This window comes from Tympanuchus pallidicinctus, unplaced genomic scaffold (genome assembly GCF_026119805.1).
Source record: "Tympanuchus pallidicinctus isolate F22 unplaced genomic scaffold, pur_lepc_1.0 scaffold1, whole genome shotgun sequence".
Taxonomy (NCBI): Eukaryota; Metazoa; Chordata; class Aves; order Galliformes; family Phasianidae; genus Tympanuchus; species Tympanuchus pallidicinctus.
In genome coordinates, this window is record NW_026294618.1 from 41,667,094 (window position 1) to 41,684,612 (window position 17,519).

General features: G+C 37.1%; 1 protein-coding gene across 2 annotated transcripts in view; it reads right to left on the reverse strand.

Moving 5' to 3' along the window:
• Nucleotides 1-17,519, reverse strand: part of PREP (prolyl endopeptidase) — a 94,651-nt gene that overhangs the window by 7,603 nt on the left and 69,529 nt on the right. For both annotated transcript variants that reach the window (XM_052696754.1, XM_052696764.1), the window contains 3 exons: nt 8,900-9,036; nt 2,962-3,056; nt 228-359 (listed from right to left, as the gene is read on the reverse strand). In XM_052696754.1, coding sequence (XP_052552714.1) covers nt 228-359; nt 2,962-3,056; nt 8,900-9,036 — 364 coding nt within the window. The remainder of the gene's footprint in view (nt 1-227; nt 360-2,961; nt 3,057-8,899; nt 9,037-17,519) is intronic.

Here is a 17,519-nt window from a genome sequence, read left to right on the forward strand (position 1 = left end):
TCTAGCAAACAAGACAGTAATCCTAAGTACTGCAGTCACTATTCACTGCAGAATCCTGATATCCATTGTAAACAGCAAATAAAGTAGAACTGTATACACTTCATGCTTGGTATATATTAATGCACAGACATTCTGCAACTCTTGAAAAAAAGGTTCTGATAAATTTCTGTTTGGTTACCATGATAAACTCCAGTACCAAAGCCAGGAAATACACAAGCAGTTCTTACCAACTAAGAGGCCTCCATTTGAACCTCCATTAATAGTCAGCTTCTTTGGAGATGTATAGCCTTCTTTGATGAGATATTTGGCAGCATACTGAAAGTCATCAAAGCAATTTTGTTTGTTGGCCAAGATACCACCTAGCACACAAATAAAACAAATCAGTTGATTCCATAAAACCCATGTGAATCCATCTCTTCAGAAAAACGCATGTGCAAAAATACCTGGGAACAATTCCAATTTCATGAACATTTTAATAATTGATGCAGGTCAGAAAGACAGCAAAAGTGAAATATTCTTTCAACACAAAGAATATGAAATGGCTTCGTCAATAACTCCAATGCTTTCAGAAACTCTGAATAATACATACTTACACTGTGGAATGAGCGCCAGGTAACATTCCAAACCAGTAATATTAAAGCTAAAAGCTTTGCATTACAAAATATATACAAAATAACCACACAATCCACTTGAGGCTTGATCTAATGGGACATTAACAGCATTAAACTCAGTGACAGTTTCTTAAGGCAATAAAACTTCAAATTTGCACCCATATAAAACAAGCACTTTCATTTCCTGGACAAAGAATACGTGGCTGATGATTTACCTTTTTTCCTATTATGTTTCCAAATCAGATGATATGTTGCTGTGGTCAAATAAGAAATTCAGAATCGCATCTTGGTTAGAAATTTTATTAGTGAGCTATCAATGTGGAAAGAATATCAACCTAGAGGGCTCACAGATGACCCAATCTCAGTATTGGCATCTTCCTCTCTTCAGATGCTTGTCTGGACTGAAAAACGGTTCCTCCTCAAAGATCAGCCTACCTTAGATCTGGTACATTCCTTCTCAGACAAACATTTGCAACAGTCTGGGGAAAACATCTTTACATTCCTGAAGGAAAGACTGTGGTCCAGTCAGGTAACAGGGGCTCGTACCTGGCTGAAATGGAACTCCATTTCCTTCCACTTAGTTTAAAGGCAAGTGGTTTAGCCTAAACTAATTGCCCAGGCTCCCACTATGGTTCAGGATAATTAACTCCACATTAAAATAAGCAGGATTAGATACAATATGAAGGTGCTTATTTCCATCATCTGTTAATGACCCTACACACCCAACTTAAATTGGATGCTTCATTCTTTTGTTGCAAAATTTAAGTAAGGTAACTCCAGACTTTAATTATGCGAGTTTCCTCATGGAATTACGAGCATTATTTTATAATAAACAAATCTTCTCATACTAACAAGATCATTGAAGGAAGATGTGTTGGGACAAGGAAAAAGTCTTCAAATGAATGGCAGCAAAGAAGAAATAAATAAATCTTACTTTTTTCTCCAAGTTCTGAACTACTGTAAGGTTAAAATCCATACACTAAACCTGTAATTGCTTCCAGAGTTAGCAAAGAACAGATGCATATCTATTTTTGCAACTGCAAAAAAGACTTGGGTCAAAATTAAGCAGGAAATAGGTGGAATAAAGAAGCATTATCATATTAAAATAAATTTTATTAAAACCTACTACAAACCAATCTGCAAATTAAAATTAATGAAGGATACTTAATCTTCAGCAATAATATCCTGCATCTGCAAGCACATATAGCTTCTATTTATGAAACCATTACTTCTTAACTCAATTGTAAGGAAATGACCCAGACAAAAAGTTACCACAGATGAAATGGTAATATCAAGATGTAATGATCTGGGAATACTATTATGTTTGATACAAAGTTATTATGGATTACTCCCCATGCAAAATGTTGCATCATCACTGTTCTGGTGCATTTGCCTTACTGACAAGATTTCCAGCAACTTATCCTCCAGATTCTTGGAATATGAGTAAGAGGTCATCACCAAATAATGGTGGTTATATTGTTACATCTGAGAGGGACTTTCTTCAGCTTTTTCTTCTGATGAAGGCATGCAGAAAATTGTCAACGATCAGAAAAGCTGACAAACAAAGGATTTCAGTGAGTACTGGAAAAAATACGGAGAGAAATACTTTAAAGGTGCTAAGAAGTGACATGGAACACTGAAGTCACTTAAAAAATGTCTACCTACAAGTTGTATCTCGGAGTGCATGACATGTCACTCTTGGGGTTGATTAAGAATCATATGAAAACGATCTCTCTCACTCACTCGCTAATAAAGGATTTATTCATAAATTGTGTAAAATCAATTCTGTTTGTTTTCTAACATACAAAGCTAGCAGAATTACATTCTGAACTCCAAAGTTCATACCTTCTGTAAGGTTTTGCAAATGGTCAATTTCTTTCTGTGACACCAATAAAGACTAAATAGATTGTTGCACTGTCTTACAGATCTAGAACTGTGGGGTCACGTGCATTGCAAGTAATGTAAGAGATATGTAAAGGCAAGGCAGATCTCTTGCAGTTCAGACAATCTTTGTTTGGAAGATTGTTCATGATAAATAGCTGGATTTCCAATCCTATTATCTAGAGAATTGGTCTTACTTTTAAAAATATAATAGCTTTCACTATCTTGGAAAATACTTTCTGGAAAGCCATTCAAATTATGATGCAAAAAATTCACTGAAAATCCATTGAAAAATTCAGATAACACTGGGGAAGGTAGAGATCAGATGAATAAGAAAAAAAAATCCAACTTTTCTATGGAATAAATGTAAGGTGAAATGAGACTTGAGTATGGAAGAGGGACAAAACAAAAATGTTGTCAGCCTCACTGTTAGACCTGCAGTTTTGTTCTTGTGCTTGGACTGATTTACCTTTGTGCCAAGTCTCTCCATATTCACCACCACCCCTGATGTTCGCCACTGCTAGAACACCCCCCAGGTGTCGCACAAAAATGAGTCTTGACACACTGAAAAAGCAAGCAGAGAAATAGTATTATTATTTATTTCTAACTACTTCCTACCACTTTTAGAAAAATACTTTGAAGGAAAGTCCTAAGATGCATGACGAAATAATGAATAAAGTCCTGCTTTGATGGCAAACCTGAGTAGCCAGGTTCTTTCCAATGGTTGTCAGTGGAAATGAAACACTCTGCAGCCTCTTAAAGGAAACCAGAACTGTTCTACTCGTCTTTAGTTTCACACCCTTGAGGAGAATGGCTACTGGCTCCTCTGGGACATAAAGTAAGCTACGCAGTACCACTGGACCTCCAAGGCTTTTTAACTGCTGCTTTTCAGTGGGTCCTTTGCTTTTTCAGGAAAGGAAAGTTTAGCCCAAATGAAGAAAGCAAAGACTTAAGAATAATGATCAGCACATGACATTTGTTTATGGGCTGATATATACAACTTCTGCTTCATGCTTTTTCTTTGACCTTTATAAAACTGTATTTGTCCTTGTTTTGTGGCAGGCTCTACAGTCGAGTCTTAGTCAATCCTGTTCCTCATATTTTCCACTTGATTTGTTAAATATAAGAAGTAAAAACGAAAAGTTCTGCCTTCCCTAATAACTCTCAAACCTGGCTGAAAGGTGAAGTAACATGATTTTTTCTTGAATGTCAAATTGCAAAAAGTATAAAAGCTATTAGTATTATTTAAAAAGGGATTTAAGTAATTTAGGTTATATTTAACAATTAAGAATATATATTTATCTCTCATGTATTGAGGCAGTAGCTTAACATAGTGGAAGCTCCAGACTTAAAACCATTTTATTGTTAAGGAGAACAGTAAATATTCAAGCTTAATACCAACAAGTCTTTTTTTTTTTTTTTTCTCCTCTCTACTAGGTTCAAATTTCTTTTTTAGTTGAATTTACTTAAATTTTCTTTCTTGAATTTTTTGCTTATGCAAGAGACTGCTGCTTGCAAAAATGAAATTCAACCATCTCACATGGATGTAACACCAAAACAAGTAAATGCTCCATACCTCACAAAGCAATTACATCTGTATTGGCACTTGGTCTTGACATGCGTGCCAAGGATTAAAGAAAATAAAGAAAAAAAGCATAAAGATGACAAATAAGAGACTTTTGCATTTTTATGACCTGTCAGAAGAAAAAAAAAATTTCCACCTAGATCAGCTGTCTGTGGCCATCAGAAGGCATGAATGATCTCTGCTTCTGTAAAATTCTGAAGCCCATCACTTGAACAGTATTTTTCCTTTGATCACTGGGACATGTTGATCACTGGTAAGACTGATATTCCATAAGCATACTGTGCAAAGGTCAGAGAGCATTATTCTGTCAAACTCAAGGATGTCCAATTTCTACAGGTTAATTCATTGATAATGCAAGTAGCCTCACAGTAGCTTGTCCCATAAGATGGTGGCTTCTTAAATTTTGCTATGTGAAAGCTACAAAATCTCACAGAACACTCTGCATTACTTTTCCATGTCTCTGCCCCAGACAAAATCAATAGAAAGTTTGGGGACTACTTACTTGACCAAGTAACCAACTAAAGGTACAAGGAAGAGGAATTGAAGGTGAGGTATGAATCTGCTACCAAACATATTGTCTGAGATTATTTTAAAAATAAAACATCCCTCCCCTTTCCACCTTCTGAAAAGGAAACTGTGCCTATCTGAGAAGTCAACATATTTAATTAAATAATCTGAGCAACATGGAACTAAACTCTTGAGTACATCACGTTCATGGAGACTGCTCTAACAGAGGTGCTACCTTGGTGATAATTTTCAGAGGGCCTGAAAGTGACTTGTCGTCTCCTAAGATATTGAATTTCAGAAGAGTTCCTAATGCAGTCACTGATTATATGAAGCAAGTCTCCATTTCCCTTAGCAAATTCTCTTTCAATTGCACAGATCCTTGACAGGATAAAGTCCAGAGACTGAAACAATCATTCTGTTGTAAAAAATTTAAGTAAGGCTTAGTATATCTGTGTTCACTGTCATTGGTACAAATGGAATTTAGGCACTCCTGATAAAGTTACAACCATACACTCTCAACACAAACATCTAGTAATGCCACTGCAAATAACTGTTAATTAATATCCACTTGGGTATGATCAGTAATAAATTGAGACAACTCGACTGATACTTCGAGGTGGAAGTGCCTAGTGTTTATAACAAATTTTCTCAAAGTCAAGGAAATTCACGGAATTAAGAGAGATTAACTTTTAAGAAAGTAAAAATCCAAAATTATCACCACAAAATTCAACTTTCATCTAACCCCTGCTATTTTCTCCTGTTTTACAGGCAGATTCTTGTTTCCAGGTTCAATTTCAAGTCAGCTTGCTGTTTAAGTCACAGCAAACTGTTCAGTAGCCTTGGATGTCTAGAAATTGTCTCCTTCTATATGGAGAAGTCTGGCTCGCTTCTCCCTCTGACAGCCTTTATATCCATTTCCTCATCAGCTGATGGCTGCAGCTTTCTTTGGAAAAATGTAGGCTGATGCACTGGTGGTAGGGAAAAAATCCTATAATCCCTGAGTCACTGGACTTCATTGGCTTTTATGGGGCAGGAGGCAATCGTAAAAGAGAAACAGAAAAGAGTGATCTAGTGATCTTGCATTCTGCACCATTGGCTGTGGTGCTGCTTGACCTTTCTGTGGGCTTACAGACTTTCCCCACACCACCTCCGTGCTTAAAGGCTTGGTCCAATCCAGTCCTGTAGCAGTGAAATACAATTTCACAGTCTGCTTCACAATCAATTGTATTTCTGGGTGCATGAGAAATTGCTTCTACTGCACCTGCAGAGGCGCCCACAGAACAGTACAAGGAAACATGCTGGTTCCTGCAGTGTAATTAGCAGAATCTGAGGCATTATTGGTGGGTTTGCAATAGCGTTACCACAGCAGATCTGCCAAGCCACAGGTGCCAATTTCATCAATTTTAACTTGTGCTCACTATGCAGGCTGTATATAATTAATGACAGTGCTCTAGTGTGCACATTTTAGAAATGCTACCAAATACAGCTCTTTGGTCCAGAGGAACACATAAAAAATGCATGCTTGCATTCAAAAATAAAACACTGCTGTAACTGACTTAATGGCTTTGGCCTATCATTCTCATAGTTATTTTTGGATCCTCTTGTTGATTTGTTTCTGTTGCTTTCAGGGGAAAAGACTTTTTGTATGTATGTGTATTAGAGAATAAGCAAAAAGCAATATCACTTTTTGAATTAAAAAACAAGTTTCCCAAGCCCAAGAGCTGGCTCACAGTGATGGATGCAAAATATCAGCAAGAAAATATTTTACTGACTTGAAGTGTAGGACAGAACTGGAAATAATCAGCAGTCTAAAAACATACCAGGGAGGTTTAGACTGGATATTAGAAAGAAATTCTTCATGGGGATGGTGGTTAAGCATTGGAATGGGCTGCCTGTGGCAGAGGTGCAATCCCCATCCCAGGAGGTATTTATGAGTTGTGTGAATGTGGCACCAAAGGATCTGGTTTAGTGATAGGATTTGGTAGGTCAGGCTGATGGTTGGACTTGGTGATCCTAAAGGTTTTCTCTGACCAAGATGATTCTATGATAGGAGAAGTAGGAATATTCTGTAAAAAGTTACAAAAGCCTTAATTTAAAAAAAAAAAAAAAAAAAAAAAGAATATTTACTCAGAAATAGAGTGGTGTGTGTGAGTGTGTGCACGTGTATAGTATAAGTAGGCTACCATGCAATTGCATTTCCATAACTGTCTCAGCTCAGGTGAGATATGTGGCAGACCTTAGCCTTAACCATCCTTTGGCTCTTTTTTGAGCAATTGTGTCCGTGTTCATCTATTAAAAAAAATAAAATTAAAATAAAAAAAAGGGGTGGTGCTGGGCTGCAATGGGAGCAGCTGCTGGACCTGGGAACTATCCTGAATACTGCAGTGTATAGTAACAGGGACACAGTCACACATTGAACTTACTAGGTATGGAAGTCCTGTCTTTCTGACACAACTTCTCTATTACAATTTCCTTTCCTGATCTTGCCTGCTTTCTTCCAGAACATTCTTCCTCATCAAGCGTGCAACTCTGAGTTTATCAACAATAAAGGTGCTTTCCAAGGTCTTTGTGTCCCTCTTTTTTGGAAGGCTAAGAAGGGATATGCTGCTGTTACAAGGAAAGAATGAGGAGGGAGATGCAGCTCACCTGTGTCTTCTTCACATTGTTAGTGGAACAACATAGAGTCTCTTAAAACTGATAGTTCTCTGTGCTTCTTACTTTTAAGGTATTGTTACAGATTCATACTCTTACTTGATCCACCATTTAAGAGTACAGTTTCATGGGATTCTGAAAGATATAGGTCACTGCTCCCTTTCTCCCATCCTCCCTTCTGTTAGCTACACTTTCTTGCTGCTTGCTAATGCTGGACTCCTACAAGTTAAACTTCAGCTTGCCCAAGTGGCAGAAAACCACCCATCCTTTTTGCTAGGATAGTTTTTTGCCACCCTTGTGAGGCTAATGAGCTTAGCAAAAGTTCCAACTAACATCAGGGCTAATGAAAGGGAGGTGGAACAAGGGACCATGGGATACTTTCCACTCCTTTTGCCAGCAGCCAACTGCAGCACATGAAATTTTATCCCAAATCAATAAATACATTATATTTACTTTAGAAAAGAAAACATGGTCAGTTTTATCACAGTTTTCAGCATCTACAATAGACTGTAATAAATCAGTGCTTGAGTCTAATCTAAAAGGGAATTTAAAACCTATTCTGGTTATATAATTGTCTCACAAAAACCACAGGAAATTAAAAATGTAGCTTTACAAGGCATATAAAATACTTTCCAGTAATCACAGAGTGCAAGATGTGAGGTCCATTGTTGGACAAGGTACTTGATATAAACCACCAGAGACTGTAAATCCTACTTAGAAATACAACCACAGTGACCTGGAAGAGCTAACACTACAAAAAATTTCTTGAAATACACTGACTCTAAAAGAAGACCTGGTAGCACACAAACTTAACAGTATGGTTTGATATTAGATTATTTTTGTATTAGTGAGCTGTTCTTCTATCTGAAGTACAGTGTCCCATCCAGCCCTTTCCATTTCTGTTTTCTGCCTTGCTTAGAAACAACTGTTATACATCAAAGCTCTAAGACAATCAGTGACACTTTTGCTAAGTCTATCTGAATTCCCCCACAGAGGAAATCAGCCCTTTCTTTAAAGAGGACATCTATTCAATATAGCTTATGTCTTTGGAGAGCTACAAATCCTATTTTGCAAACAGCATTTTTGGTTTACAACGCATTGCATTGCATATGCAGAGCTTGTATCACAACTACCTCTAGACAAAATAATCTTTTCTCTTTTTGATTATATAGGAACACAGTATGATATTGCTTTTGACAATCTTCTCAGAGGTATATGAAAATACATCTGAATTTTCACAATTTACAGTACACAAAAATTTTCTTTAATATTTAAGACATAGTTGGTAAAAAGGAAACTTCCTATACTATCAGCTCAGCATTTTAATGCATGTCTTTTCTGTTGAGCTCAGTGGCAAAGCAGGAAGTGGTTAAGCTATAATTCACAGAGTAGTGTGCCTGCTGTAAACTTGACAAGAGTACAGCACTTCTCTATTCTGACAGAAATTTATTCTGTGATTCTGGGCAAGTCCCTTGAATTCAGAACTAACAAAACAAATATATGATACCTGGACTCTGATCTGCAGCCCTTGCAATTCCATCTTACTTCTCAAGGACCTGAAACCCTTAATTCTGCAGATCCATAGTCCAGCCAGCTCTCAGTCCTTTCTGACAGTCGTTAACATCAAATTGCTTCAGAAGGTTGAAAATACCCTGCTACTTACCTGTAGCTTGGTGTAATTGATATGTTGAAGCCTCCATATCCATACAAGAAGGCAGGATGAGAACCATCCAATTTAATTCCTTTCTTGTGAATAATAAACATGGGGATCTTAGTACCATCTTTGCTAGGGTAGAAAACCTAAGACAAGACAAGAAGGAATGTGGGATGATCAAGCCGTCACCTGCTTGGTTACTAGATAGCTCTGAAAAACATCAAAACATGACAATACAAAGAGTACGGCTATTAATTTTTATATGTCCTGCAATGTGACTGAGCTGGTAAGGAGAACGAACAGGACTAACACCAGATTTCTAATTTAAGACATTCCTAAAAATCTCTCATTTTTAAAAACTCTAAATTTCAAACACTAGAGAACAGTGTACAGAGAAGAAGTAACACATCATAGGGTTGTGACTTAGTGAGACCCAAGCAAATGTTGCACTGTTTTGGGTAAGAAATAGCTATGAAACTCCCAGACAAAGTATGTATAATTCCCTGAAGACTTGATCTTGTCTGCTGAAATGCAGTATTTGCGTGTAAAAACAAAGTTAATCACAAGCAAAAAGCTAAAGATATTAAAAAAGCCACAGAATTATGGTTTTAGTATTAATACATTGGCATACATTTTGTTAACATTGTTAATACAGTAATAACATTTCTCAGAGTCATTCCACACACCAGACTCAAATCAAAAGAATAAACCTTGACTAGCTGAAGACCCTGCTTCTTATGAAAGCATCAAAAAGGTGACTATTCAACACTTGTGCATGCACCATAAACTCATAACAGCAGTGCTGTATCCAGCAAACATGGATTGAGCACTGCCCAGTCTTTCCAGGTGGTCTCGAATTCCCCTAATCACGGTGCAACATAATCCACGACAGACACTTCTGTCGTACTTGGAATATTTCCAGACATTTCCCAGCAGCGAGGACCAGGAGTTGCTGGCACTGCAGAACCCCCAAACCCACCTGGCAAGACAACAGAGCTATCTGCTGGCTTTTAGGAAATCTGCTTGCAAAGAATCCAGCATCCAGGCAGCATATGCTTTCCTACGTGCCTCTACTACAATAAGTCACAGCGCTGTAGTAACTTAAAAGCTAAATTCCACATATAGAAACATGCGCTGCAATTGCTTAACAGAATTTCTTATCTTCTTGTTTAGATGCATGTACCCGCATGCATGTTCTAGTTTAGGTTCCAGCATATCCAATTTTGACAATCAAACAAAACACGGGCATGAAAGCAGTTTATTGCTTATCCTGAAGTTCCTTGCATTGGTTTCGATATCAACATTTGCGATTTCTATTTTAATCAGAACAAAGCAATAGAATCACATTCTTACTTCATTGTATCTTTACAACTTCTTCACTTTGAGAGGAAAGAAACCTATCGTATTTTATAAAGTGTACATGATCAACAGGATCTGTTTTTATAACTAATGAACCCCACCAGTAATACGATCTCGTGCAACACATTTATTCTGAGCACTGCTTGTAACGTGAAACAGAAAGCCACATGGCACGTAAAAAAAACGAAATCACATTTGATTTTAGTTTAATCATGGCTAAAGACGTGTGAGAAATTTCAAAAGAAACTGCGTTGGCATCTGAAGGCTTCACCAAGTTTTTTAGGCTTATTCTAGGTAAAATTCAGTTCATTCCTATTAAAATAAAAAAATAATAATCAGAACTAAAAGCTGCAGGCATTTTTGCACAGATGAAATCACCCTTCCCAGCGACTGCCACAAACATCTTTTTACCGCTGAAGTACTCATCAGAACTCATTACAGGAGAACACACTTGAAGTATTTAGAAAGACAAACAAATCAAACACTATAAGCAAATAAAATAGCTGATGGACAAGACACCTGCTGAGGATAGAGATGAGGCATTCCAGAGAGAATCCTCTCTAGAATACTCTCCAAAACTCCAGTTGTTGCTGGCAATTCACACTATGTGCACACCTGGCCCTTCCTGTGTTTCCAGTAACAATGCTGTTGGGCCAGACGCCTTTTCTTTTCCTTATAGAAATCTCTGGAAAATGACTTCAGCAAGGCTTTTATCATCATCAGTTAAGATGAAATAACATGACAGTAAATGCAAACTCATCCAAAAAATAAACCAAACCAAAAAACGGCACGTCAAGGTGACATTTGTAATGTAAGGGTTTTCATTCCTATTTTTTACTGAAATAATCATTACCTCTCTCTCCGAGAGGAACAAATGGGAGGTGGAAAAAAAAATCAATTCAGTGAGACACCAAGATATGTGAACCTATTTAAGCTTCTCCAAATAGACTATTTTCAACAACTGATTCAATCTCACCTTTAAATTGAGTGTTATCTCTGAAGCAAGTCCAATGGTTTATTTATGCAACCAATAAAGGGCTGTGCTTCTATCTCAAAGATTAAGGTAAACTGGAAAGGGCAAGCCCTGAAGAGAAAACCTTCCCGTGATGGCATTTCATGCCTAATTTTAGAAGCTGACAGTTTTTACAAGAGTTACTGCTCACAGAAGGGTCCTATGGTTTTCTGCTTTATCGCAGTGAGGAGTGATCCTCTTGTGCCAGTCACATTACGTTACTCATCGCTCACATATTTTCAAAGGAAGACTCACATCACTACAGCCATTAGCACACAAAAAAAGCAACATTTTCCCCTTCAAAATCACCTTGAGGACAATGCATCAGACATACCAGAAAGAATGAAACTATAGTAGTAAGGGAGGGAGGTGTGAAATGCTGAAAATAAACACTTTCAGTCTCCAGGAGTGTACTAGCAACAGTGTGTGGCTGGCACGGTGCTTCTGCCACGTGCAGCCTCTGGGGCTATTCTCAGAGCATGTGTGGGAGTAGCAGAGGAGCCCTGAAATAGTTGTAAGCATAATTTTGTCTCACACTAATGTCCCTGTGTGTCACATGGCATGGGATCTCAATGCCAGAAAGAATCTCCCTTAATTCAGATGCTGGAACGTGAGGCATAGATTTAGAAACCTTATCCTAATTAGCATGATCCAGAGAGAAAGGATCTGCTTGCACATCTACTCATTACTGCAAAGTACCTGAGGATTAAACTACAAGCAACAATATTTGTTATTCCTCTTTAGTACATACAGTTTCCTTTTTTTTTTTTTTTTTTTTTTTAAATAAACAAGTCTTAGCACTTCAAAACAACTGACACTCAATTTTGATCTAGAACAGACACTAGAAGCTTACTTCCAATCCTGTAGAGTAAGGTCTACATATAAATGATTTGCAAATTTACTTAGCAGCTAATGAGAATAGAAAGTATGCTGTGTGTTCAATTCCATGGCGGACTTTGCCCTCGTAGTTCCTGTTTGTTATAAACACACAGAATTTACTTTACGTGATCCTTAAGGAATAGGACAACCAACACCCAGTACCACAGATGCACATATAAATTCAGAACGATCCTAAGTTTATCCATTTATGCCTCTGTAATGACAACAAGAGCATGCTCTCTTCTTTACAAAAACCAGGAAGCAGATGTAAATAATTCAGCTTCTGAAAATTTAGCAGAGTTTGAAAGAGAGCAGTTGAAAAGTCAAGTTTTCCCTTTTATTTGCCTAGAGAGAATATAATCAGACAGCAAGAACACGCACACTGAATTAGAAATAATTTTGGCACTCATTCACCATGCATTTCTGTGAATAAACACCCAAATCAGTATCTTACATCACACAGGAAGTGATATGGTCATCACAACAAATAAATAAAATGAATCTGCCCGAGTACAACACTGCATCACACAACTAAAAATATTTTAAGCTACTGAAATTAAATACAGGCTTCCACTCTTAAAAACTAAGAGTCAGAAATTTGCGAATACTCAGTGTCAGTTTTTCTTGCTTTTAAATGTCTTTTGTCTGTTTACAGAATATAGAGATTAAAGAGTGAATGTAATTGTGGTTGTTCAAGGAAAAAAGATGCACATATACCTGAAATCACCTTACTTTTATAAAACAGAAAATCCTCCTAGGCAAAAAAAAAAAAACAACCACCCCAAAGTGCACCAATTTTAAGGTAAGATTCAACACAGGTTTTGAAATACTGCTTTGAAACATAGTATAAAAAAACCCAGAACAATCTAAGTAAGTCTAATGCATATTTTTTAAGCTGTAAATCGTATCTAAATATCTAGAAATCTTTTATAATTTCAACTTGCTAATTAATAGCAAAAATAATTAAATTACATGAAAAAGTGTTTTGTTCAACTTTTCAGAAATAATCATTCCTTGTAGATAATACATTAATTTTACATATGAAAAGAAACTTTTGACTTGGGATTTGAAACACTCTCTAAATCACAATAGGCTAATCATTCTTAGAAAGCCACCAGTGATTCTAAAAATGTCTCTCTTAACTTCTCTTTCAAGATTAGTTACTACATACCAGAGATATCAATTCTTTCCATGTCTTTGTGTGCTTGATCCAAACCAGGTGAAAGTTTTATTTGTCAGTGCACTGACATTCACTGTGCTAAAATGCTGAAGAATGTTACAAAAGTAACTAAGGCATATAAATCATGACAGAACAGGCCTTATTAAAAACATCTGTACCTTAATTTAAATACAGCACTACCAAGACAATGCCTTCAAAATGACTTTTGTTCTATTGTCAATTATTGTTTCACTGAGTTAATTTCTTTCCTTTTGAAAAAGAGCAGGATGTAGCAGACTTGTGAAGTTCATCTATTGTTTTGTGCTTGCAGACAGGAACATCCCCTTCACCCACGGCTGCTACCTTCAGTCCCAGCACACACAAGCAGTGTGACTTGAGCATACCCGTGCTGAGTGGCAGATCAGTAGGAATGACCACTTCATTTCTAACTTCCTGGGACTACATTTCACACATTCGGTTTCATATGCAGTATTCCCTTCATTAACTGCGAAACAAAGATGTCAAAATTCATGCTTTGAAGTTTAGTAAAGAAAAGTATATGAATTTTGTAAACTGTAATGCCATTAGTTTTCCCAAACATTGCAAAAGCTTTGTTAAAGGCTTAACAGTTTAAAATTCCATAAAACTCTATTTCAAAGAAGACTGAAAGGGTAAATCTAATGGAGTAGTCCCTGGAGAAAATTTGAACTTGTGCACAGATAGCACCAGAGGTTGGACAACACTGTATAGCAACACTTAGAATTAGATAAACTGTAATAACTGCTGCCCAGCACTTCAGGGAGGCAAATCACAAAGACCAGAAAAAGTCTGAAAGTATCAGTATTGGCAGGCAGGGGGAAATACTCTCCTTGCTTGAGGTGTGAAGGCAGAAGTCTCACCGACTGCCATAGAATCAAGATTCTCCCTCCCAACGTGTGGCCTGGAACACAACCTCTGCACAGTTCATTCAAATTCTTGTTATCTCTGACATTACAAAACAAACAAAAACCCCTAGTTTTGAACTGCAAGCTGCATAGCACACCAGAGAAGAAATACTACATCTACTGCAGCAGTGACAAGCACTCAACTGTAAAAAAAAAGAGATGTCTGAAGAGCATCGTAGATCTGGCAGCCTATTACCACCATACAGCAAAATCCACAGGATCCGAGGTTTCCCTTCTTCAGAGGGAAGTCCTAATCAATCTTCTTTAAGTTTCTTAAATTAGCTTCAAAGCAATTCTGAGCTGGTTGCAAACCTTGCTTAACACAGAACTGGACAGGAGCCAAAGTGACTCAGCGCAGCAGTAATTAATGCAGATAAAATCCAGAAGGAAGAGCACTCACTACATTTTCAAAAGCACTATGAAAATAATAAAGAAATCCCTCAGAAGAACCTGTTTTTCTACGTATCCGCTGGGATGAAAAGCAGCTTCCTAATGACAGAGGCTAAATGCTAGGAGATGGTCTTTTAGAAAAAATGTCTTCTAAGTTCAGCTGCCCTTCTGCAAATGACTCATGAAGTATCTCAGAGGTTGGTGGTGGGGAGAAGCAGGAGAAATATAGCTGGGAGTTCAGAAATCCTGCAGGACAAGCAGGGCAGATACTGCTCCTAAATCACATTTTTTGTGATCAGTTATGAGGTAGCAGTCCCTTCACATAAAGTGTTAGTGGCAAATTAGATTCAAAGAATTCCTTCCACTCCTTTTTTGCAACCTGACAGACTTGTTGGCTTCTCTCTCTGCCTCACTTCATATTGATCTCAGTGCTTCCTACGACAGACCAAGTGGCATCTGCCATGCACTATTCCATTTTCTTTCCTCAATTTGCTGTAAAGAACACTTAAAGTACAGTACAGAAACATATCAGATAGATACACCTTTTGAATTAAATATATATTGAAGTCACATTAAACTTTTTTTCCCATAGGTCTATGGGAGTTATGGCCTCTTTCTTCAATTACCTCTATGTTTAGGTATTCAAGAATGAGATCAAGAAAAGAGATATCCCAATGGAAGCAGCACACACACAAGTAACATCTGCTGGCTAGTGCAATTCCTTTCATTAAATCCAAGATTTACTTCACTGACAAATCTGCTCTGACATGAGACAATTCACTGTAACACTGTGTAAGCATTAGAAAGCAAACAACCCTCCTCTTTACCATGCTGGAAATCAGTTCAGGTTGTAATGGTAAACACTTTAAAAATAAAAAGCCACTATGCAAGGGAGGGAACTTACATTATGTATACTATTCCATAACAAGCTATTCTTATTTATGGTTTTCTACATCTAATGGGAAATGAGAAAGATGCACTCACTCAAACAGTAACCAGCTAATTTAGCATTTCTGTTCCCGTTTTGGTCAGAACTTGATTGGTTATCTCAAGACAGCTATACTGTTGAGCAGCTGCTTCAAAAAGATGACCCAAATCTTGCCTCTAATTCCTAATGCAGGGCACCTAGAGTATGCAAGGCATTCAGATTTCACCTGTAAAGGCACATCCAAAAGCCCTCCTACAGAACAAATTGAATTTTAACACTGGTGATGTCAAATATCCAGCTTATGTCAGAGAAGGACCTACATATTCCACTTAGGTTGCCAAGAAGCTTGGTCAATGACTTCTGATAGCTGAATAATTTCAGAGTTATCTGTTTAGAGATGTTGCTGGCAACTCAAAACCAGAGGCATCATAAATCACTACACACCAAGAAAAGCTTCACATGTAGTTAGCACAGCAAAACCCTTGACTTCTACGCTTTGGCTTGAAAAGAAACATATCATCTATTGTGGACAATGAATGTTACAGAATTCTGAAGAACTTCCTGAAAAACAACAGGACACTTAGAAGCACTTCGAAGCACTTGTGCATGAGGTTTCTCATTCAAATTATAAAATTCAAATTTTTGGGATTTAAACTTTAATTTAGAAGATTAAAACAAACAAAAGGCTGCAGAAGGGAAAAACAAACAAACAAACAAAACAAGACACCATCTGAAAAGCAGTCAAGAAAAAAATTGGAAGTCCTAGAAAATACCTAAGAGTGCCAGTTCAGAAGAAAATAATTTTAAGGATCAGATCAAACTGATTTCAATGACTGAAAAGTGGTGACCACATCCTTGTAGGAGAGACAGCACTTCAGGCTCATTTGTTGTTTTCAGATTTGCAGTTCTCTGTGATGTTTTTTGTTTTGTTTTGTTTGGTTTTTTTATATTGCTTTAACAACGGGAGGGAAGGGGGGGGAAGGAGGGAGGGAATGACAACTAAAGTAGTACAATGAAAGCCCACAAAAAATTTCACTTTATGATGTAATTTCCAGACAGACATCATAACAAGGCTTGAAGGTACTTCATAATAGGAACACCAAGAGGTGTGCTAATGCATCTCTATAATAATATTGGAACAAGGAGGAAAAAACAAGAGGAAGAAGGAGAAACTTGCTTATTTAAACAGCAAAGCTATGGACAACTTGGACTGATCTTTTCTTTCATGGGCAATATCTGAAAAGATGGGAAAAGTCAACAAACTTTAATATCAGTCAAAGAATTCAAATACTAATAATCACAAAACAGATGAAACATCCAACGACTGCAAGTCAACTTCAGTGACTGCTTGTAGTTCAAAAATGCACCAAGAAGTGGAAGAATAACTTCAGGGATGTTCCTACCAGTAAAAGATTCCTCAGTTCCAGGGATTCTACCATTAACCTTTGAATCTTTTTTGTATCTTGTGTATTTTAAGTCATTAACACTGAACACTTTGTGCTATCACTTCCAAAAGCATTTAGCCAAAAAGCAAACTGTACTTGTCAGGAAGAATTTATCCATCCATTTTACTGTGTATGTGAGAAGAGCAAGTCAGAACTGAGGAAATCTACTTCTTGATATCATTCATCTATATGGGCAAAAAAACTAGTTGCTGTGAACTATAATTACGCTTCTAGGAGGTTTCCCTTGTCCCATAAATTTTCTAAGATATGCCTCCAGGACAGAGCAGAAATAATTAATCAAAGGAAAGATGATATTCTATCAATACCTCCAGGCAGTGCTGATAAAATAAAATCAACTGATAAATGAAGCTGCAAACTAGATTACCCTTAATAAAATTGTGCCATGATGAATTTGTATTGGATCACAGATAGATGAATATCCAAAGGAAAAAAAAACCTCATGTAATCAGTGACTGAACTGTGCTGGTTGGAAAGCGAGCTGCTACTTTCCCT